The 16492-nt window shown below is 36.3% G+C and overlaps 1 protein-coding gene across 7 annotated transcripts in view; it reads left to right on the top strand.

Moving 5' to 3' along the window:
• NT5C2 (5'-nucleotidase, cytosolic II) overlaps positions 1 to 16492 on the top strand; it is a 148949-nt gene that overhangs the window by 84790 nt on the left and 47667 nt on the right. The window contains exon 1 of one of the 7 annotated variants that reach the window (XM_086680762.1): positions 4314 to 4742. The exons of 5 other annotated variants lie outside the window; for them this stretch is intronic. In XM_086680762.1, the coding sequence (XP_086536888.1) occupies positions 4729 to 4742 (14 nt within the window). In that variant the 5' untranslated portion in view covers positions 4314 to 4728. Of the gene's footprint in view, positions 1 to 4313; positions 4743 to 13143; positions 13355 to 16492 lie in introns of those variants that run through there. One more of the 7 variants, XM_086680763.1, reaches the window with a different exon arrangement.

The following is a 16492-nucleotide window of genomic DNA, read 5'->3' as shown; positions in this document are numbered from 1 at the left end:
TTGTTTACTTTTTACTTGTATTTTTTTCTTCTTTCCATTCTTACTGATTTAATTGTATTATTTATCATTTAATATAATATATAACGTTACATAATACATCCTGTTTCATAACATCATATGTTATTCAATATACTAGTACTGAGCTTTTAAAGTTAAAGTTACACAAAAGGCATATCAGAAGTGTCAGTCTCATATGTATTCCTCCTCAATAACTTTGGATATATTTTCTTTTTTTTTTTTTTAAATATTTATTTATTTTTGACAGAGAGAGAGAGACAGAGCATGAGCGGGGGAGGGGCAGAGAGAGAGGGAGACACAGAATCTGAAACAGGCTCCAGGCTCTGAGCTGTCAGCACAGAGCCCGATGCGGGGCTCGAACTCACTAACCGTGAGATCATGACCTGAGCTGAAGTTGGACACTTCAACTGACTGAGCCACCCAGACGCCCCTGGATGTATTTTCTTTATCTTGCTTGGGATTCGTTGGAATTCTTGATTCTATGCTTGTCTTTAATTGGTTTTCTAAATTCTCAGTCATTATCTTTTCATATATTGTCCCTACTCTACTCTCTATCCTCTTCTGAACTCTGATAAACATGTTAGACTTTAGCACTGTGTCCTCTCTTCTCTTTCTTTCTCCTGTATTTTCTATCCTTTTTTCTCTCTGTGTTACATTCTGGAAGGTTTTTCCTGACTTATCTGTCCATTCACTAATTCTCTTTTTAGTTAGGTATGACCTGAATCTATCACATTTGAAATTCTGGTTTTTATAATTTTTGATAGTTTCATAGTTTCATTTTGGAATCTTGTATCAAGTATGCTATGTTACTTTTTATATTTTCTAGTTCTACAGTAAACATTTAAGCCTTAAAGAACCTTGGTTTAAGAATCAAAAGACCGGAAGTACATTTCTGGCTCTATTTCCAGCCACTTCCTTTCAAGGCTTTTTGTTTATTTTTATTAAAAAATGTTAATGTTTATTTTTGAGAGAGGCAGAGAGAGAGAGAGAATCTGAAACAGGCTTCAAGCTGTCAGCACAGAGCCTGATGCAGGGCTTGAACTCACCAACTGCAAGATCATGACCTGAGCCAAAGTCAGATGCTTAACTGACTGAGCCACCCAGGCACCCCTCAAGGCTTTTTAAAAGAGAATTTTAGGGGCACCTGGGTGGCCCAGTTGGATGAGCATCCAACTGTTGATATTGGCTCATGTCATGATCCTGGGTTGTGGGATAGAGCCCCATGTCTGGGTCTGTACTGAGTGTGGAGCCTATTTGGGATTCTCTCTCTCTTCCCCCCCATCCTTCTCCCCCAGCCCCCCCCCCCACCCTTTCCCTACTTGTGCTCTCACTCTCTCTCTAAAATAAAAAAAAAAAGAAAATTTTAATTGTTAATACATCCATTCAGAAATTAAATTATTTCAGAAGTTAAACACAATAATCCCAAATTTTAATCTCTTTATTTATTTATTTTTAAACTTTGTTTTTGAAAGAGAGAGAAAGAGAGAGTGCCAGAGAGGGAGGGGCAGAGAGAGAGGGAGACACAGAATCTGAAGCAGGCTCCGGGCTCTGAGCTGTCAGGACAGAGCCTGACTCAGGGCTCAAACTCACAAACCGCGGGATCATGACCTGAGCCAAAGTCAGACGCTTAAACTGACTGAGCCACCCAGGTGCCCCTGCATATGTGTGCTTTAATATGAACCTAGTCATTTATAGATTCTGGCCTTTTCATTCCTGATAATACTAGTCCAGGCTCTGGTCCTCATTGTCCTGGATTACTACAGTAACCCCAGTAGATCTCTTTGCCTTGTTCTCTTCAAATCCATTTTTTTTTTTTTTTGGTTGTTTTGTTTGTTTCCTAAATTCCACATATGAGTGAAGTCATACGGTATTTGTCTAAGACTTGCTTACTTTGCTTAGCATTATACTCTCTAGCTCTATACTCTCTATACACTATACTGTCTAGCTCCATGTCGTTGCATACAGCAAGATTTCAATCTTTTTTCATAGCTGAAAATCTATTTTTAAAATCAAATTATCACTCTGCTTAAAACCTTCAGTGGCATCACATCCTCTGTGCAATGGGATAAATTCTAAGCCCCTTAACATAACATTTGAGGTCCTGTAAGACTGACTCTTTTCACTTTCATTTTGAGCAGTTCCCTGCCTCAAACTTTATTCCATTAATTCTGAGTTGAGTCTAGGGTTGTTGTTGTTTTTTTTCTACACATCCTAATGTCTGTTAAGTTGCTTTTCATTCTTAGTTCCTCTTCTTTTGAAATGTTCTCCACTTACTCTTTTAGCCTGATTAACACCTGCTAATCTAATCCTTTTATCATGGTGATTAAGAGGCTGGATCTTAGGTTAGCATTTTGCATTATTCCGTTTAATTTCTTTAGAATCGCAGTATTTTAACTTCTTTTTTTTTTTTTTTTAAACGTTTATTTATTTTTGAGACCGAGAGAGCATGAACGGGGAGGGGCAGAGAGAGAGGGAGACACAGAATCTGAAGCAGGGTTCAGGCTCTGAGCTGTCAGCACAGAGCCCGACCGACACAGGGCTCGAACTCAGGGACTGCGAGATCCTGACCTGAGCCGAAGTCAGACGCTCAACCGACTGAGCCCCCCAGGCGCCCCCACAGTATTTAACTTCTATAGTCTTGTTTTGTCATCTGTGAAATTGGAATAATATATACCTCAGAGTTATTTGAGATTAAATGAGATAATATAAAGTGCTTAGCACAATATCTGTTTAAAAAACAATAACTTGGGCATTTTGTCTTTTCAGAAAGACTCAGGCAAGACTATAGATGCATCTCTGTTGTGCATATCTCTAACACTATAGTTACACACTGCTTTTAAGCTTTGTGAGTGGGTCTCCTCCCAGTTAGACTTTGAACTCCTTAAAATCAAGGGCTGCCATGTTTATCTTTGTATTATGGGTACCAGGCACATAGAGATTCAATAATATTTCTTGACTATCCATATGAAGTTTGAAAGAGCTAATCATCTTCAAACAGTGCAGTATCATTTGCACAGGAAGCACATGTAAGTGTGTATACCCTTTGTCCAAGTAAGAATTTTTGTTTTCCCTTTCTCTGCAAGTAGTAAAGGCTTAAACTTAGTAATTACATTTATTTCCACCACACTGAGCTGTGATGCCACAAACTGAAAATCCAGGGAAGCCAGGGGAAATTGGCAGTCTTAAGGATTAGATCATTTTTCCATATTCAGTTTGTGTTCCTGTATTTATGGAATTTGGTTTGAGGATGGTCAGTGAAAGTTATTTATATTCATGTACAATTTGAAAATTGGATTAAAAAAATATTTCTCAAGAGATATTTGGTGAGATAATGCTTGACAAGCTACCCAGTTGCTTTACTGTACCCCAACACTCGAAGTTTTTTGAGTGCTTACAAATGACGATAACCCTACCAGATGTTGTCTTTTATAGATAAAAAATCTGAGGCTTAGCATATATAACTTACTCAAGGTTCCGGAGCAGGAAAGTGGAGAAACTAGAATTTAAACCTAGTTGCTCCAGTGCTCATTCTTCTTCTGTTACACCATACTGCTTTTCTAAATAAACTGAAAACAATTTTAGTTTGAATTTATAGTATTTAATAGTGCTTTTATTAAAAAAATTTATTCAAGTATACTTAACATACAGTGTTAGTGCTTTTAGTTACTGGTGACTAAACATTTTAATGACAAATAGAAACCTTTATAGTAAGATATTTAGGTAATATTTAAAGAGATAATTTTTTTTAAGGTTTAATTCATGTAGTATTTCTTGAAGGTATGTATATTTTATTTTTAATTTGAATCACCAGTAGAAGGATTTACTTGACATCTCAGTTTTCTTAGACTTTCACACACTTGTTTATTTCTCCCCTTGTTGCATAATCCCTATGCATTATATTTGGTCAGGAGGGAGGAAATTTGCAGGTGTTTGTCTTTTAAACTTCGATTTGCTCTGAAATTTGTAATTAACCTCTAGAATGTTCTGAATTTATCCCCCATATGCCAAAGATCTGTAAATTTCTTTCCACATGAGCTGAAATTTTCAGGTGATTGAGTAAAACATTTGTGAACACAGATGTTTTCCTTAAAAGCAGTTAATGATCAGGAAAAAAAGACCTCAGTGGAAATACATTATATTCATTCTGTAATATGATTGGCATATAAATACTTCCTTCCTCTGTAGTTCACATTGTTCATTTTCTAAGGGAGGAAATAACTAAATTGAGAATTAAGACATAGTATTATTTATCCTATTGATTTTTTTTTTTTTTTTCTCCCAGAGAAAACTAAAAATGATTTGGACTGACTAAGGCCACTCCATTCTGTTAAACTCATTGTTTGCTTACTATTGGCAGGCCTCATTAGGGGGTAAATTTGCTTTTTCTGTGTGTTTGCCTCTAATGATTCCTGTCTCTTAGGGGAACTTGTCATTTTCCTAACCTGGCCAGTCTTAAACAATTCAGACTATTAGTTATTTTTTCTGCCCTCCAATTTTTTCCTATTATTCTTAGGTTTTCAAGTATTTAAAGCTGAGGCTATTGGTCACTGAGATATTGCCTGGTTAGGGTTCGGCATTGTGCCCGAATTTGTTGGGCCTCTCAGGGCCAGAGTTCTCTGTGCTTTAACAAATGAGCTACAGTTCTCAAAAGATCATTGAAGCTTGTTTGTTGATCCTGTATTCTCATCCAGAGGAAGTAGATCTTTGAGAATGTCTAAGGAAGGGTAAGTGAGTTTATTATTCTTTCTCCTTCATTTTTCTCAGTGAAAAAAATGTTCTAGTCATCTGTGAATTGGAAGATTAATAAGCAGTGTTACCAGCCGGACAGAGAAGGTAGAGGGAGAGATCGAAAGAAATTTAGCTGAAAGCTTACGTTGTTAATGCTTCACATATACTCTACTATAAAGTTTTACTATTGCTATTTTGAAAGACAGCATTGAGGATGGATACTCTCCATAGGAATTTAGTGAGCTTTAAGCACGCTGTTTACTCTGTGGTAAACTGATTTTGTTTTTCTGCAGCAAGTGTTTATGAAAACTGGAAATAAATAGGGGTGTCTTACCAAAGAATTTTATGTAGACATGAGTGAAGTTTAAAAGCTCAAAGGCATTTTCAAATAATTTGTGCCTGTGGAAGATGTTGTGAAAGATTCAGTGAAAGGCGGCTTGTGATTTTGTTTCTTTCTGGGAAGTGTAGACAAAAAGTAATTTTGAATAGAATCCCCTATGCCTTTTTACTTTGCAATAGAAAATAGTTCCATGTTAGGGTTTTCACTGTTTTTATATTATTGTTTCTTAAGCCTCAGAGTTTGAATTGCTACTGCTATTCTTTTTGTTACTATAATAGGTGACATGTAAGTTAATGATTGCATACTAATTATTTTACTCCTAACCTTCAAGTGTAACTAGACCTAGTTAATTTCAGAGACATTCTCTGGTTAAGGACGCAGATCACAAAAAATTTTTTTTTAATACAGTAAATTTTAATTTTGATTTTCTGGAAGCTCTTAATTCTTTTTCTAGTTCTTTGTTCTATTAGAAATTTTGAATACTTTCAGGGCTCCATGTTTACAGTTTTTAAAAAATCTAATCATGTGTTGATTTTGAGCAAACTAAAATTGGCCCACTTTACTGCAATTTGAAATCTCATTAGAGAACAACCATGGGCATAATAATTCTGTATTATTTTTAGAACTCTCATGACATCACTAGATTTGAAGTTTCTTTAAATGTGAAAATTAGAAAGGACTGCCTCTTTAGGGTTAGTATGTTTTCTTTCTAGTATCAGCTATAAACCTGCAGTTGTTAAACAATTTTTATGATAAAGATGATCACAGATGCTGGTAATATTGGTCAGTCTTGTACACATGATTGTTTATAAAGCTGGTTTGTAGATTTAAAAACAATATTTTTAGGGGCACCTAGGTTGCTCAGTCAGTTAAGCATCCAGCTCTTGATTTCAGCTCGGGTCATGATCTTACAGTTCATGAGTTCAAGCCGCACAGCGAGCTCTGCACTGACAGCATGGAGCTTGCTTGGGATTCTGTCTTTTCCCTACCTGTCTCTGCCCCTCCCCCACTCTCTTTCTCTAAACAGATAAACATTAAAAAATCAGTTAAAAAAAAAAGAACTTTTTTTCTAGGTGCAGTCAAAATTCTTAGAAAGTAATTAGTATTAATTTTCTCCCTAAAGTGTGTGTTAGAGTTAGTTAGAAAGAAATCTATATAAACCAAAGGACACCATAAGGGTTGAGATATTCTTTTAGGTTTATTTCTAGGAGCCCCTGGGGCAATTTCCATGCTGTATGAATAGGTAATGAGCAAGTTCATTTTTTTAAATTATTTTTTTAACATTTATTTATTTTTTAAAGACAGAGTACTAGTGGGGGAGGGGCAGAGAGAGAGAGAGAGAGAGAGAGAGACAGAATCTGAAGCAGCCTCCAGGCTCTGAGCTGTCAGCACAGAGCCCGACACAGGGCTCGAACACATGAACTGTGAGATCATGACCTGAGCCGAAGCTGGGCGCTTAACTGACTGAGCCACCCAGGCACTCCTCACTTTTTTTTTTTAAGATTAGCTTTTATAGTTGCTTGCTTATTTATTTATTTATTTGTTAATTAATTAATTAATTAAAAGTAAGCTCTACCCCCAATGTGGGGCTTGAACTCATGATGCTGAACCATACTCTACCGACTAAGCTAGCTAGGCTCCCCTGAGCAAGTTCATTTGAAATGTATGGATAATATAAATGAAATCAGAGTTTATTCTCCTTTGCTGTTTTTAGAAATAAATGGATAAATTTTGTATTTTGGTATGAAAATAATTCTAATATTCACAGTTTGTATATGTGTAATATTATACATAGATATCATTTGATATCTGTGAAATATTTTCCTAATGGTAATAGGAAAAGATTGTTATTAAGTTAAATCACCAAAAATTATACTTGAGCCTTATGTAAACCTGTGATATTGGAGACACTGTGGTATTAGTGTAAGAATAGTCATATATAGATCATGAAACCTAATAGGGACTTCATAGACCCTCACATACATAGTCAATTGATTTTTAACAGTGAGGCAAAGATAATTCAGTGATTGGAATAACTGAACATTCATTCAGAAAAAAAGAGTCGATCTTTACCTCAAACCGTGTATAAAAAATAACACAAAATGGATCCTAGACCTAAATATAGACGTAAAAAGTAAAGTGTAGGTGAAAATCTTCGTGACCTTGAATTAGCTAAAAATTTCTTGGAGAAAATACATAAAAACATGAAAATCAAAATTGTTCAATTGGGTTTCGTCAAAATTAAAAAAAAAAAACAAAACTCTGCTATTTAAAAGACACCATTAAGAAAATGAAAAGGCAGGGCGCCTGGGTGGCTCACTTGGTTAAGCGTCCGACTTCAACTCAGGTTATGATCTCGTGGTTTGTGAATTTGAGCCCGCATTGGGCTCTGTGCTGACGGCTCGGAGCCTGGAGCCTGCTTTGTATTTTGTGTCTCCTCTTCTCTCTGCCTGCCCCTCCCATGCTCATGCTCTGTCTTTCTGTCTCTCAATAATAAATAAACATTAAAATTAAAAAAAAAAAAAAACGTGAAAAGGCAAGCCACAGACTGGGAGAAGATATTCTCACTACATATATATCTAATAAAGGACTTATGACCAAAATATATGAAGAATTCTCACAACACAACAATTAAGACAAACCCAGTTTAAAAATGGGCAAAAGATTTGAATAGATGTTCCACACAGAAAAAGAGGCACTTGAAAAGATGCTCTACAGCATTAGTCATTAGGGAAATACGAATTAAAAACACAATGGGATACCATTGCAGACCCACTAGAATGACTAAAATTAAAAACACTGTGGGGGCGTCTGGGTGACTCAGTCGGTTAAGTGTCCTCAGGTCATGATCTCACTGGGAGTTTGAGCCCCGCGTGGGGCTCTGTGCTGACAGCTCAGAGATTGGAGCCTGCTTCGTATTCTGTGTCTCCTTTCTCTGCCCCTCCCCTGCTCATGCTCTGTCTCTCCCTCGGTCTTAAAATAAATAATCATTAAAAAAAAAAAAAAAAACCCAAATACTGACAATATGGAGCACCTGGAACTCTTATGCCTTGCTGATAAGAATACAAAAGAGAAAAATGTTTGGGCAATGCCTTTTTTTTTTTTTTTTAATTTTTTTTTTTTCAACGTTTATTCTATTTCTGGGACAGAGAGAGACAGAGCATGAACGGGGGAGGAGCAGAGAGAGAGGGAGACACAGAACCGGAAACAGGCTCCAGGCTCTGAGCCATCAGCCCAGAGCCCGATGCGGGGCTCGAACCCGCGAGATCGCGACCTGGCTGAAGTCGGACGCTTAACCGACTGCGCCACCCAGGCGCCCCTGGGCAATGCCTTTTAAAGTTAAACATGACCGGGGTGCCTGGGTGGCTCAGTTGGTTGAGTGTCTGACTTCAGCTCAGGTCATGATCTCACAGTTTGTGAGTTTGAGCCCCACAAGGGGCTCACTGCTGTCAGTGCAGAGACCACTTTAAATCCTCTGCCTCCCTCTCTCTCTGCCTCCATTCATCCTTTCTCTCTCAAAAATGAATAAACATTAAATAAAAAAAAACAAAACCCACAACTATTATGTTAAACATACCTAGTAATTCCACTTATAGGTATTTACCCAAGAGAAATGAAAGCATATCTCCCACACAGATTTGTATGTGAGTGTTTATAGCAACATTATTTATAATAGCAAAAAACTGGGAACTGCCCAAAGTATCTAGTAACTTAATGGATAGACAAATTGTGGTATATCCATAATATGGAATATTGCTCAGGAATAGAATAACTAATTTTGATACATGTAACAACATGAATGAGTATCAGAAATGTGCTAAGAAAAAAGAGGCCAGGCACAAACTATAGCTTATTTGATTCCATTTATATGAAAACTGTAGTGACAGAAAGTATAAATCAGTGGTAGCTTGGGGCAGAAGTCGGGGTGATATTGCCAAAAGACATGAGGGAGGAGTGTCTCGCTGGCTTGTTGGTCAAGCATGCAAGTCTTGATCTTGGGGTTTTGAGTTCAAGCCCCACGTTGGGTATAGAGATTACTTTAAAAATAAAATCTTTTAAAAAAGAGAGACTTGAAAGACCATTTGGGGTTGATTATGGTAGTTGTTACGTAAGTGTGTACGATTGCCAGAATGCACCAAACTTTAAAATGGGTGAATTTTATGTTGAGTAAATGATACCTCAATAAAGTTGGTGGGGGATGAGACTTGAGAAGCTCCTCAACTTGCTTATTTAAAATTTTGTGAATAAAAAGGTTATTATTTATTCTTCTTTACGGGAATGTACTTGGGGAAATACAGATGATTTAGGATGTGTTATGCAGGAAAAATGCACTCTCCTAGTGTCATGATTGCTTCCTGATCCTTTAGAGTTGTTGGATCCTCTAGAGTAACTAGAGTTACTAGTGCTGCTTTCTATTAGGTAAGAGGTCAAAATGAGTTTTATCATTTGCTTTTATTTTAACTTCTAGATTTTGACCTCTCTTTTCCATTATAGCACAGTGAGTACAATTGTTAAGTTTGCCTAATAACATTGGATAATCATACTTTCTTCTTATTTTTATTCTGCAAAATTTAACCTTTGTATTTTGCTCCATTTTATAAATTATTCTCCATACATTGGTCTTTTCTTTAAAAATTTGTGGAGAAAAAAATGAAAAAGAATTTAGAGGAAAATATGAAAAAAGGGATTGGAAAAATTTGTATTTATTTAGACTGAGGTTCTAGAACAGTAAATTTATATTCAGAAGTACTGATATTGTCTCTGGTGTCTCTCTTAATTTGTATATTCTTCATTTGCTAGTCTTCTCTTTTATTCCCCACCATCTGCTCTCATTACTGCAGTTCCTTCATTTCGGAAAGAAGGTGAAAGGAATTTTAATGTCTCTTCCTTAAAGAGAATCTCCTTAAAGTTTGAAAGCTTTAGTGGATAGTATGACCAGTAAGTACTCTTAGTATTTTATACACATTTTTTTCACATCTAAACATCTCTGAAATCGGGCTGCATCTAGCAATATACCACCTAGAATTAAGTTGAGTTCTTCCAGATGATTTCATTTCTTTCAGTCACCTAAGGGCAATATTAACCATCCTAGCAATGTAAATGTGGACCACAAACTTACTACATGACTGTTCAAATTCTCAAAGGGAGGTTTTTCCCCCCCTGCCTTAGACTGTGTCAGGGCTGAGATGTACAAATTTTCTTGTGTGTTTCTTCAGTGCTGTAGATTTATTTCTTTTTTTTTCTTCATATTATGGGTATAGCTCTGTGGTATTGTAGCTTTATGAGGCTCTAACTTTTCTTGGGCATCCCTTCCACCCACCCCCACACCCTGCTTTTAGTGGCATATAATATGGGTGAGTTTTACAACTGATGGCCTCTTAAATTTTAATCATCTTTAATTTTGCTCTGTGCATGCCACCATAGTCACTTCTTTTCCCTGGAACATTTTTTTATTGAGTATTTGAATAAGAAAAGTGACTATTTAAAAAAACTTTTTAAAATGTTCTATTTATTTTTGAGAGAGAGAGAGAGACAGAGTACTAGCAAGGGAAGGGCAGAGGGATAGGGAGACACAGAATCCAGAGCAGGCTCCAGGTTATGAGCTGTCAGCACAGAGCCCTATGTGGGGCTTGCACTCTTGAATTGTGAGATCATGACCTGAGCCAGAGTCGGATGCTTAACCAACTGAGCCACCCAGGCGCCCCTTGTTGTTAATACTTTTTTTTTTTTTTTAATTTTTTTAAATGTTTATTTATTCTTGAGAGACCGAGTGTCAGCTGGGGAGGGCAGAGAGAGAGGGGGAGACAGATCTGAAGCAGGCTCCAGGCTCTGAGCTGTCAGCACACAGACCGATGCGGGGCTCAAACTCATGAACCGCAAGATCATGACCTGAGCTGAAGTCGGTTGCTTAACCTGCTGAGCCACCCAGGCGTCCTTGTTGTTCATACTTTTAAATCACAGGGTGCTGTTCTTCTGGCATAAAGTGATAAATAAAATGTATCCCTCCTTAGGGTGTTCCTTAGAGAAAATATTCAGATAAATTAGTAGATTAATGGCTGAAGTTTATGAAAACAAAAACTAATATTACTTAAATGATTTTTGCTTTTATAAAATCTAGTCCCCAATTTTTCTGTTGTGTCTGTATAGGAGTGGTATTTGAATATCAATTTTTAGGACTCCATTTCATAAATTAGAAAGTTCTTACCTATATATATATATTATATCACCAGGCATACTTTTTATTGAAGGATAGAGACAAAGACAGGTCTTGGCATTATGTTTTTTAAATAACAGCTTTATAGAAATATAGTTCACATACCATTCAATTCACCCTTTTAAAGTGTACAGTTCAGTGGTTTTAGGATAGTCAGAGTTGTGCAACCAATACCACTGTCTACTTTTAGAACACTTTTATTACCCCCAAAAGAAACCCAGTTCTCAGTTAAATATTGTCTCTATTCTTTACAGGGCCCTGTGCTAGGTTTTGGGAAGTTAGTAAATCCTGGCCACAAAGGTTATAATCTAGTGAATAAGAGAACTACCCATATATTTTATATATGTGACAAAATATACTACATGCCAAAATAATATTTGAATATTCAAACCTCTTACATGGATTACAACTTTATAATCTCTTTCACTAAGTACAAAAGTAATCTGAGACCCAGAAACATCACTGTCAGATAGTTCTGTGGCATAGCCGGAATAGTTTCTTGAAGAAATCACTTGAGATTGTTGCATCTTGAAAAATTAGAGATAACTGAGGAGGACATTTCAGGTATAGGGAACAGCATAAACAAAGCCTCAGGGCACCTTTAGGAAATAGCAAGTAGTTCATTTTGATTATTAGAGCAAAAGCTGCATGATGTGGATCAACGTGAGATAAAAGTGATTTTGGAAAGATGGTAAAAAGCTTTGAACTCCTGGAATATACAGAAACGTGTTAGTTTGGGTAGGTAGGGAGGAATGTCTGAAGGTTATTAAGTAGGAAAGCAACATGGGCTTTAAGAGTTTGAGCTTTAGGACAGTGCTTCTTAAATTATCAGTGATGAGGGACCAGTTTTTTTTTTTTTGTTTTAATTCTAATCTTGTCAAAGTATACGTTTATAAAATATAATAAAAATGAATTACTAGGAAAATGAGGAGATGTGTAAGTTTACTTTTTTTTTTAAAGTATGTTTTTTGAGAGAGAGCGTGAGATTTCTAACCAACTGAGCCACCCAGGCACCCACCCCTACATTTTTAATTATTACATTCAACAAATGTAAAATTTTCACATTTGCTATAAAAGTTTCTAAATACTTGCAATTTCTGTATGTGTCATGTCATGGGTTAGTAACGACTATTCACAGGCCAGCATTCGTCTGTAAATTACATACCACTCTTTGGGTAACACTACTTGAAAGCAGTCAATCTGGCCATTACTGTGCAGGCAGAGCAATTCGTAGGTGATTGCTAAGAGTTAATGAGTTAATAAGAACCTGGACAAATTGTTAGCAGTATGAAATGGATGATCTGGATTCCATAGACATTTGAAAATTTAAATTAAGGCACATGAGATAATATGGATTTGAGGGAGAGGAAAGAGTAAAAAGATATTAACTAGATTTTAGGCTTGAGTGGTAAAATGAGAATGCCAAAAGCAGAAATAGAAACTAATTTGGGAAGAAAGACACTAAATTAGATTTTCAGCAGAAATCCACACTGTAGCATATTTTTATTAAGTAAACATACACACATAGTCACTCACAGAGAGACATTGTTTGTTTCATAATCTAAATTTGCACTCTCAAAACACTTGTAACTTCTTTTCTTTGATTGCAACAGACTTTGAGTATATTATTACACAAACCCATAACCAAAATATACCCAAGATTTTGTACTTGTATCTTTAGTCTCATTTGTTGTTGCAGTAACTGTTGTTGGGCCCTTGGCCAGGAAATTGTGACTCGTAGGCGGGGGGAGGAGCTAGGGATAAAGTTCACCATCGCCAAAGAAACTCTATTCCAAATGGATTTGTGTGGGGCAACAGTGATATCCAATGACAAGTTAAATTAGACACAGAAGAGTTTTCTCCAACACTGTCTCAGAAGATACGTGTTGTTAGAGGGACTTGATTCAGACCAAAACAGTCTTTTTGAAGTTAGGTTCAAGTTACACAAAAATAAATTGTACTAGGGACTTGAAGAAGAATTTTGTTATGTGACTTCAAGAACTAATTGACTCATAGTTTCACACATTGCAGAACGGCAACCAGTGACAGATGAGGTAATGCTGCTCTGAATTATGAGTTAAATCTCAAAACCACTAAGAGTTTGCTGTTTACAAAATTCCAAATTTAGTAAATTGCATGTTCACGTTCCTTAACCATGAGGATATTAGATCTCTGTTCTTAAAGCAATTAGTCTTATTTCTTATGGTTAATATCTATATTTACTTGGATAGAATTTCTTTAAGTTTTATGCCTTATTGTAGTGGAATATGATGATAAAAGCTGTTATTTGTGTTTCTCTTGAAATCTGTGCCTGGTTTTATAGTGCTCCTATGTGTTCTTTCCTAAAGATCATTTCTCTTGTTAATGCTCAAATCTGTATCTTGCAAATGCCTTACTCTGTAGGAATTTCTGCCTGATAATTGCATTGTAAGGTTGGATGCTTAGGTCAGTCACGCTTTCTAGAATGGAGAGTTTGTGTTTTATTTAAAGCAAGCTTTGGAAAGTTAATTTCACAACTGTATTCACATTGTTGAAGTGGAGCTCTACAGTGGAGTGTGTTCCACTGGTTAATAATTTAGAAAAGTGACACAAGTAAATTGGCATTGGCAAAGATAGAGTCAAGGTCCTGGGACCAATAGAAATTTTTGAGTTCTCTAAGCAGGTATTATCTTTTTGTTATAAATATATGGTGGGACAGTGACCCAGTCTTTTAACTGATACAACACCTAATACTTTGTTTTGTTATAATAATAAAGAATAGTGATTAGTTTCAGGCCAAGAGATTGTTTCTCTTGAAGACTGTATCCTGGAGACATGATATTTCTGGCTGCAGGCTGCCTCTCTTCTGAAGTCAGTGCATACTTTGAGCATTTGGTTGTTTATGATCTTTGTAAATCTTAGCATATATATTATTACAGTTTTCTTTGATCCACCTGTTCCCTTTTGTCATTATAACTTTACTTAATACACTTTAGATATTTGCACATGAATTAGATTTAATTCCCTATTGCCTTTTCCTCCCGTGTTTTTATAGCATAAGTTAGGGAAAGAAGAGATGAAAATCTATGTGAAGTTTTTCTTTTGTTTCATAATAGAAATGAGAAGGGGAGACAGAAGTGATGGTTTCTTTTTTAAATTCAGGAATTGTTTCTGTGAATGAGGTTACTTATTTTGAATGAAAAAGGAAAGATAAAAGGGGTATTTGGTGGAAGATCTTCATAGGACATCTTATTTCCTAAGATTAGGCATCTAAAAAGTCTTTTCTCACTCAGGCTACTCCCTGAAGAACAGCTTTGGGAATATGTCACATAGTGGTACCAGCCTTGTACCAGGCTTTCAACAAATGTGCTGATTGAATAAAGTGACAAGTTAATCAAAGAGGAAAGAGTGCAATTTGATGGATATTTAGCTGTGATTATTTTGGCAAAACAATAGATTTTCATATTCCCAATATATGTGATTCCAAGAGTTTGTATGGATAATCCTTAAGGGGCATTATGATCTTCGTATCCTTAAAAAAATGTGATGAGGAGTACAGGCTTAATTTTTCTTCTGACCAAGAAAGAAACTGTGGTAAGCTATTTTGCTGGGTCTGTTGGTAGTTTCTTTCTACGTTTAGCACTGATTGAATGATATTAGCAAAGTCTGGGTTTTTTCCCTGTGATTTTAGCTCTGTCTGAAACCGGCTCACATCATTCTTCTATCAGAAACAAAGCTGTTTCTTTTATTATGTGGCCCAACGTATATCCCTCCTGGGTTGTATCACCAGGAAGAATAATCTTCCCAGTCCGTTCCTGCCTGAATTCCCATAGAATATTTTAGGCATGTCAGCTGTTTGGGCTCTGATCAAGGATTTGATGCAGTTGGCCTCTGGCCTGAACGGAGAGTGTGTTTGAAAAGCTTAAGCTTCAGTGGCAACATTTGGTTTCCAGAGTTAGAATCATTACTTTGTGTCTTCTCCCTCTTGTGCTGCCTTCAGAAGGATTTATGTAACTGGGAAAAGGTGATGATAAAGTCGATGCTTTTATTAGTAAAAGCAGGGTGACATTTGATGAAGTGGTGGAGGGGTCTTGGTGATATATTTGTGGTTATGGGGGTGTTTAAAAAATTTGGATGGGTGTCATTTATCTTGTAGTTCCTTGTATCTTTCAGCTACCCACTAGTCTTCTATCCCCCTCCTATCCATAAGAAAGGACCTATATTAAGGCAACTTAAAATAGGAAGCCAGAGCACCAAACAGGTCTAATTAAGGGAAAAGAAGCCCCAAGAAAAGGGAAAAGAAAAATATGTATCTGCAGAGGAAGCCAAAAATGCAAAGGACTAGTTGTAGATATACATCATGTGCAAAGAACATTTTTACAATAATTTAGGGTAAGAGATGAATTATTAATAGGCCTGATAGGTACTTTTTATATAAAACATGGTTCACCATTGGTCAGTGGCAAAACTAATATACAGCACTCAGTATTACCTAGATTCTAAACAATGACTTTCATATACAACTCATCTGTACTTAGTAGATAAAGTAGTTAAAGCATAATTGATGTACATAATCCCATTAGAGAAATAGAGTGTTAATCTACAGTGTTACAGAGATAAGGAGCTAAATACCAATACTGGCATTAATTCTCAGGATTTAGTTCTCAGGAACTAAGGGTTTTATAGAGCTGCATTTAGAATTCATATATACGTTCTGAGATGAGAGGAAAAGTTCTCTGTTAAAATTTAAAATAGTAATATATGAGTTGCTGAAGAGTAAAAAAAAAAATCACGGGGTACATGGGTGGCTCAGTTTGTTAGGTGTATATGACTCTTGGTTTCGGCTCAGGTCATGATCTCACAGTTTCGTGAGTTTGAGCCCTGCATCGGGCTCTGTGCTGGCAGTATGGAGTCTGCTTGGGATTCTCTCTCTCTCCCTCTCTTTCTGTCCCTCTCCCACTCACACTGCCTCTGTCTCTCTCAAAATAAATAAACTTAAAAAAATTTTTTTTAATTTAAAATATCACTGCCTAAATCATTGGTTCCCAAACTCTTCAGTATCCCATCAGTTAAAATGTAGAACATTCATCCCTTCCTGTACTCTTGTCCTTACTTATATATAGTAGAAAACATATGTAAATTCAACATTTTTAAGTGATGAAGTATCAGTAGAAGATCTAGTATCTTCTTTTTGTGCCCAGTGGAGTCTTTTG

This window comes from Puma concolor, chromosome D2, assembly GCF_028749965.1.
Source record: "Puma concolor isolate L17-30 chromosome D2, mPumCon1.1.hap2, whole genome shotgun sequence".
Taxonomy (NCBI): domain Eukaryota; kingdom Metazoa; phylum Chordata; class Mammalia; order Carnivora; family Felidae; genus Puma; species Puma concolor.
The sequence above is the reverse complement of the archived record's forward strand: the minus strand, read 5'-3'. Positions and strand labels throughout refer to the sequence as shown.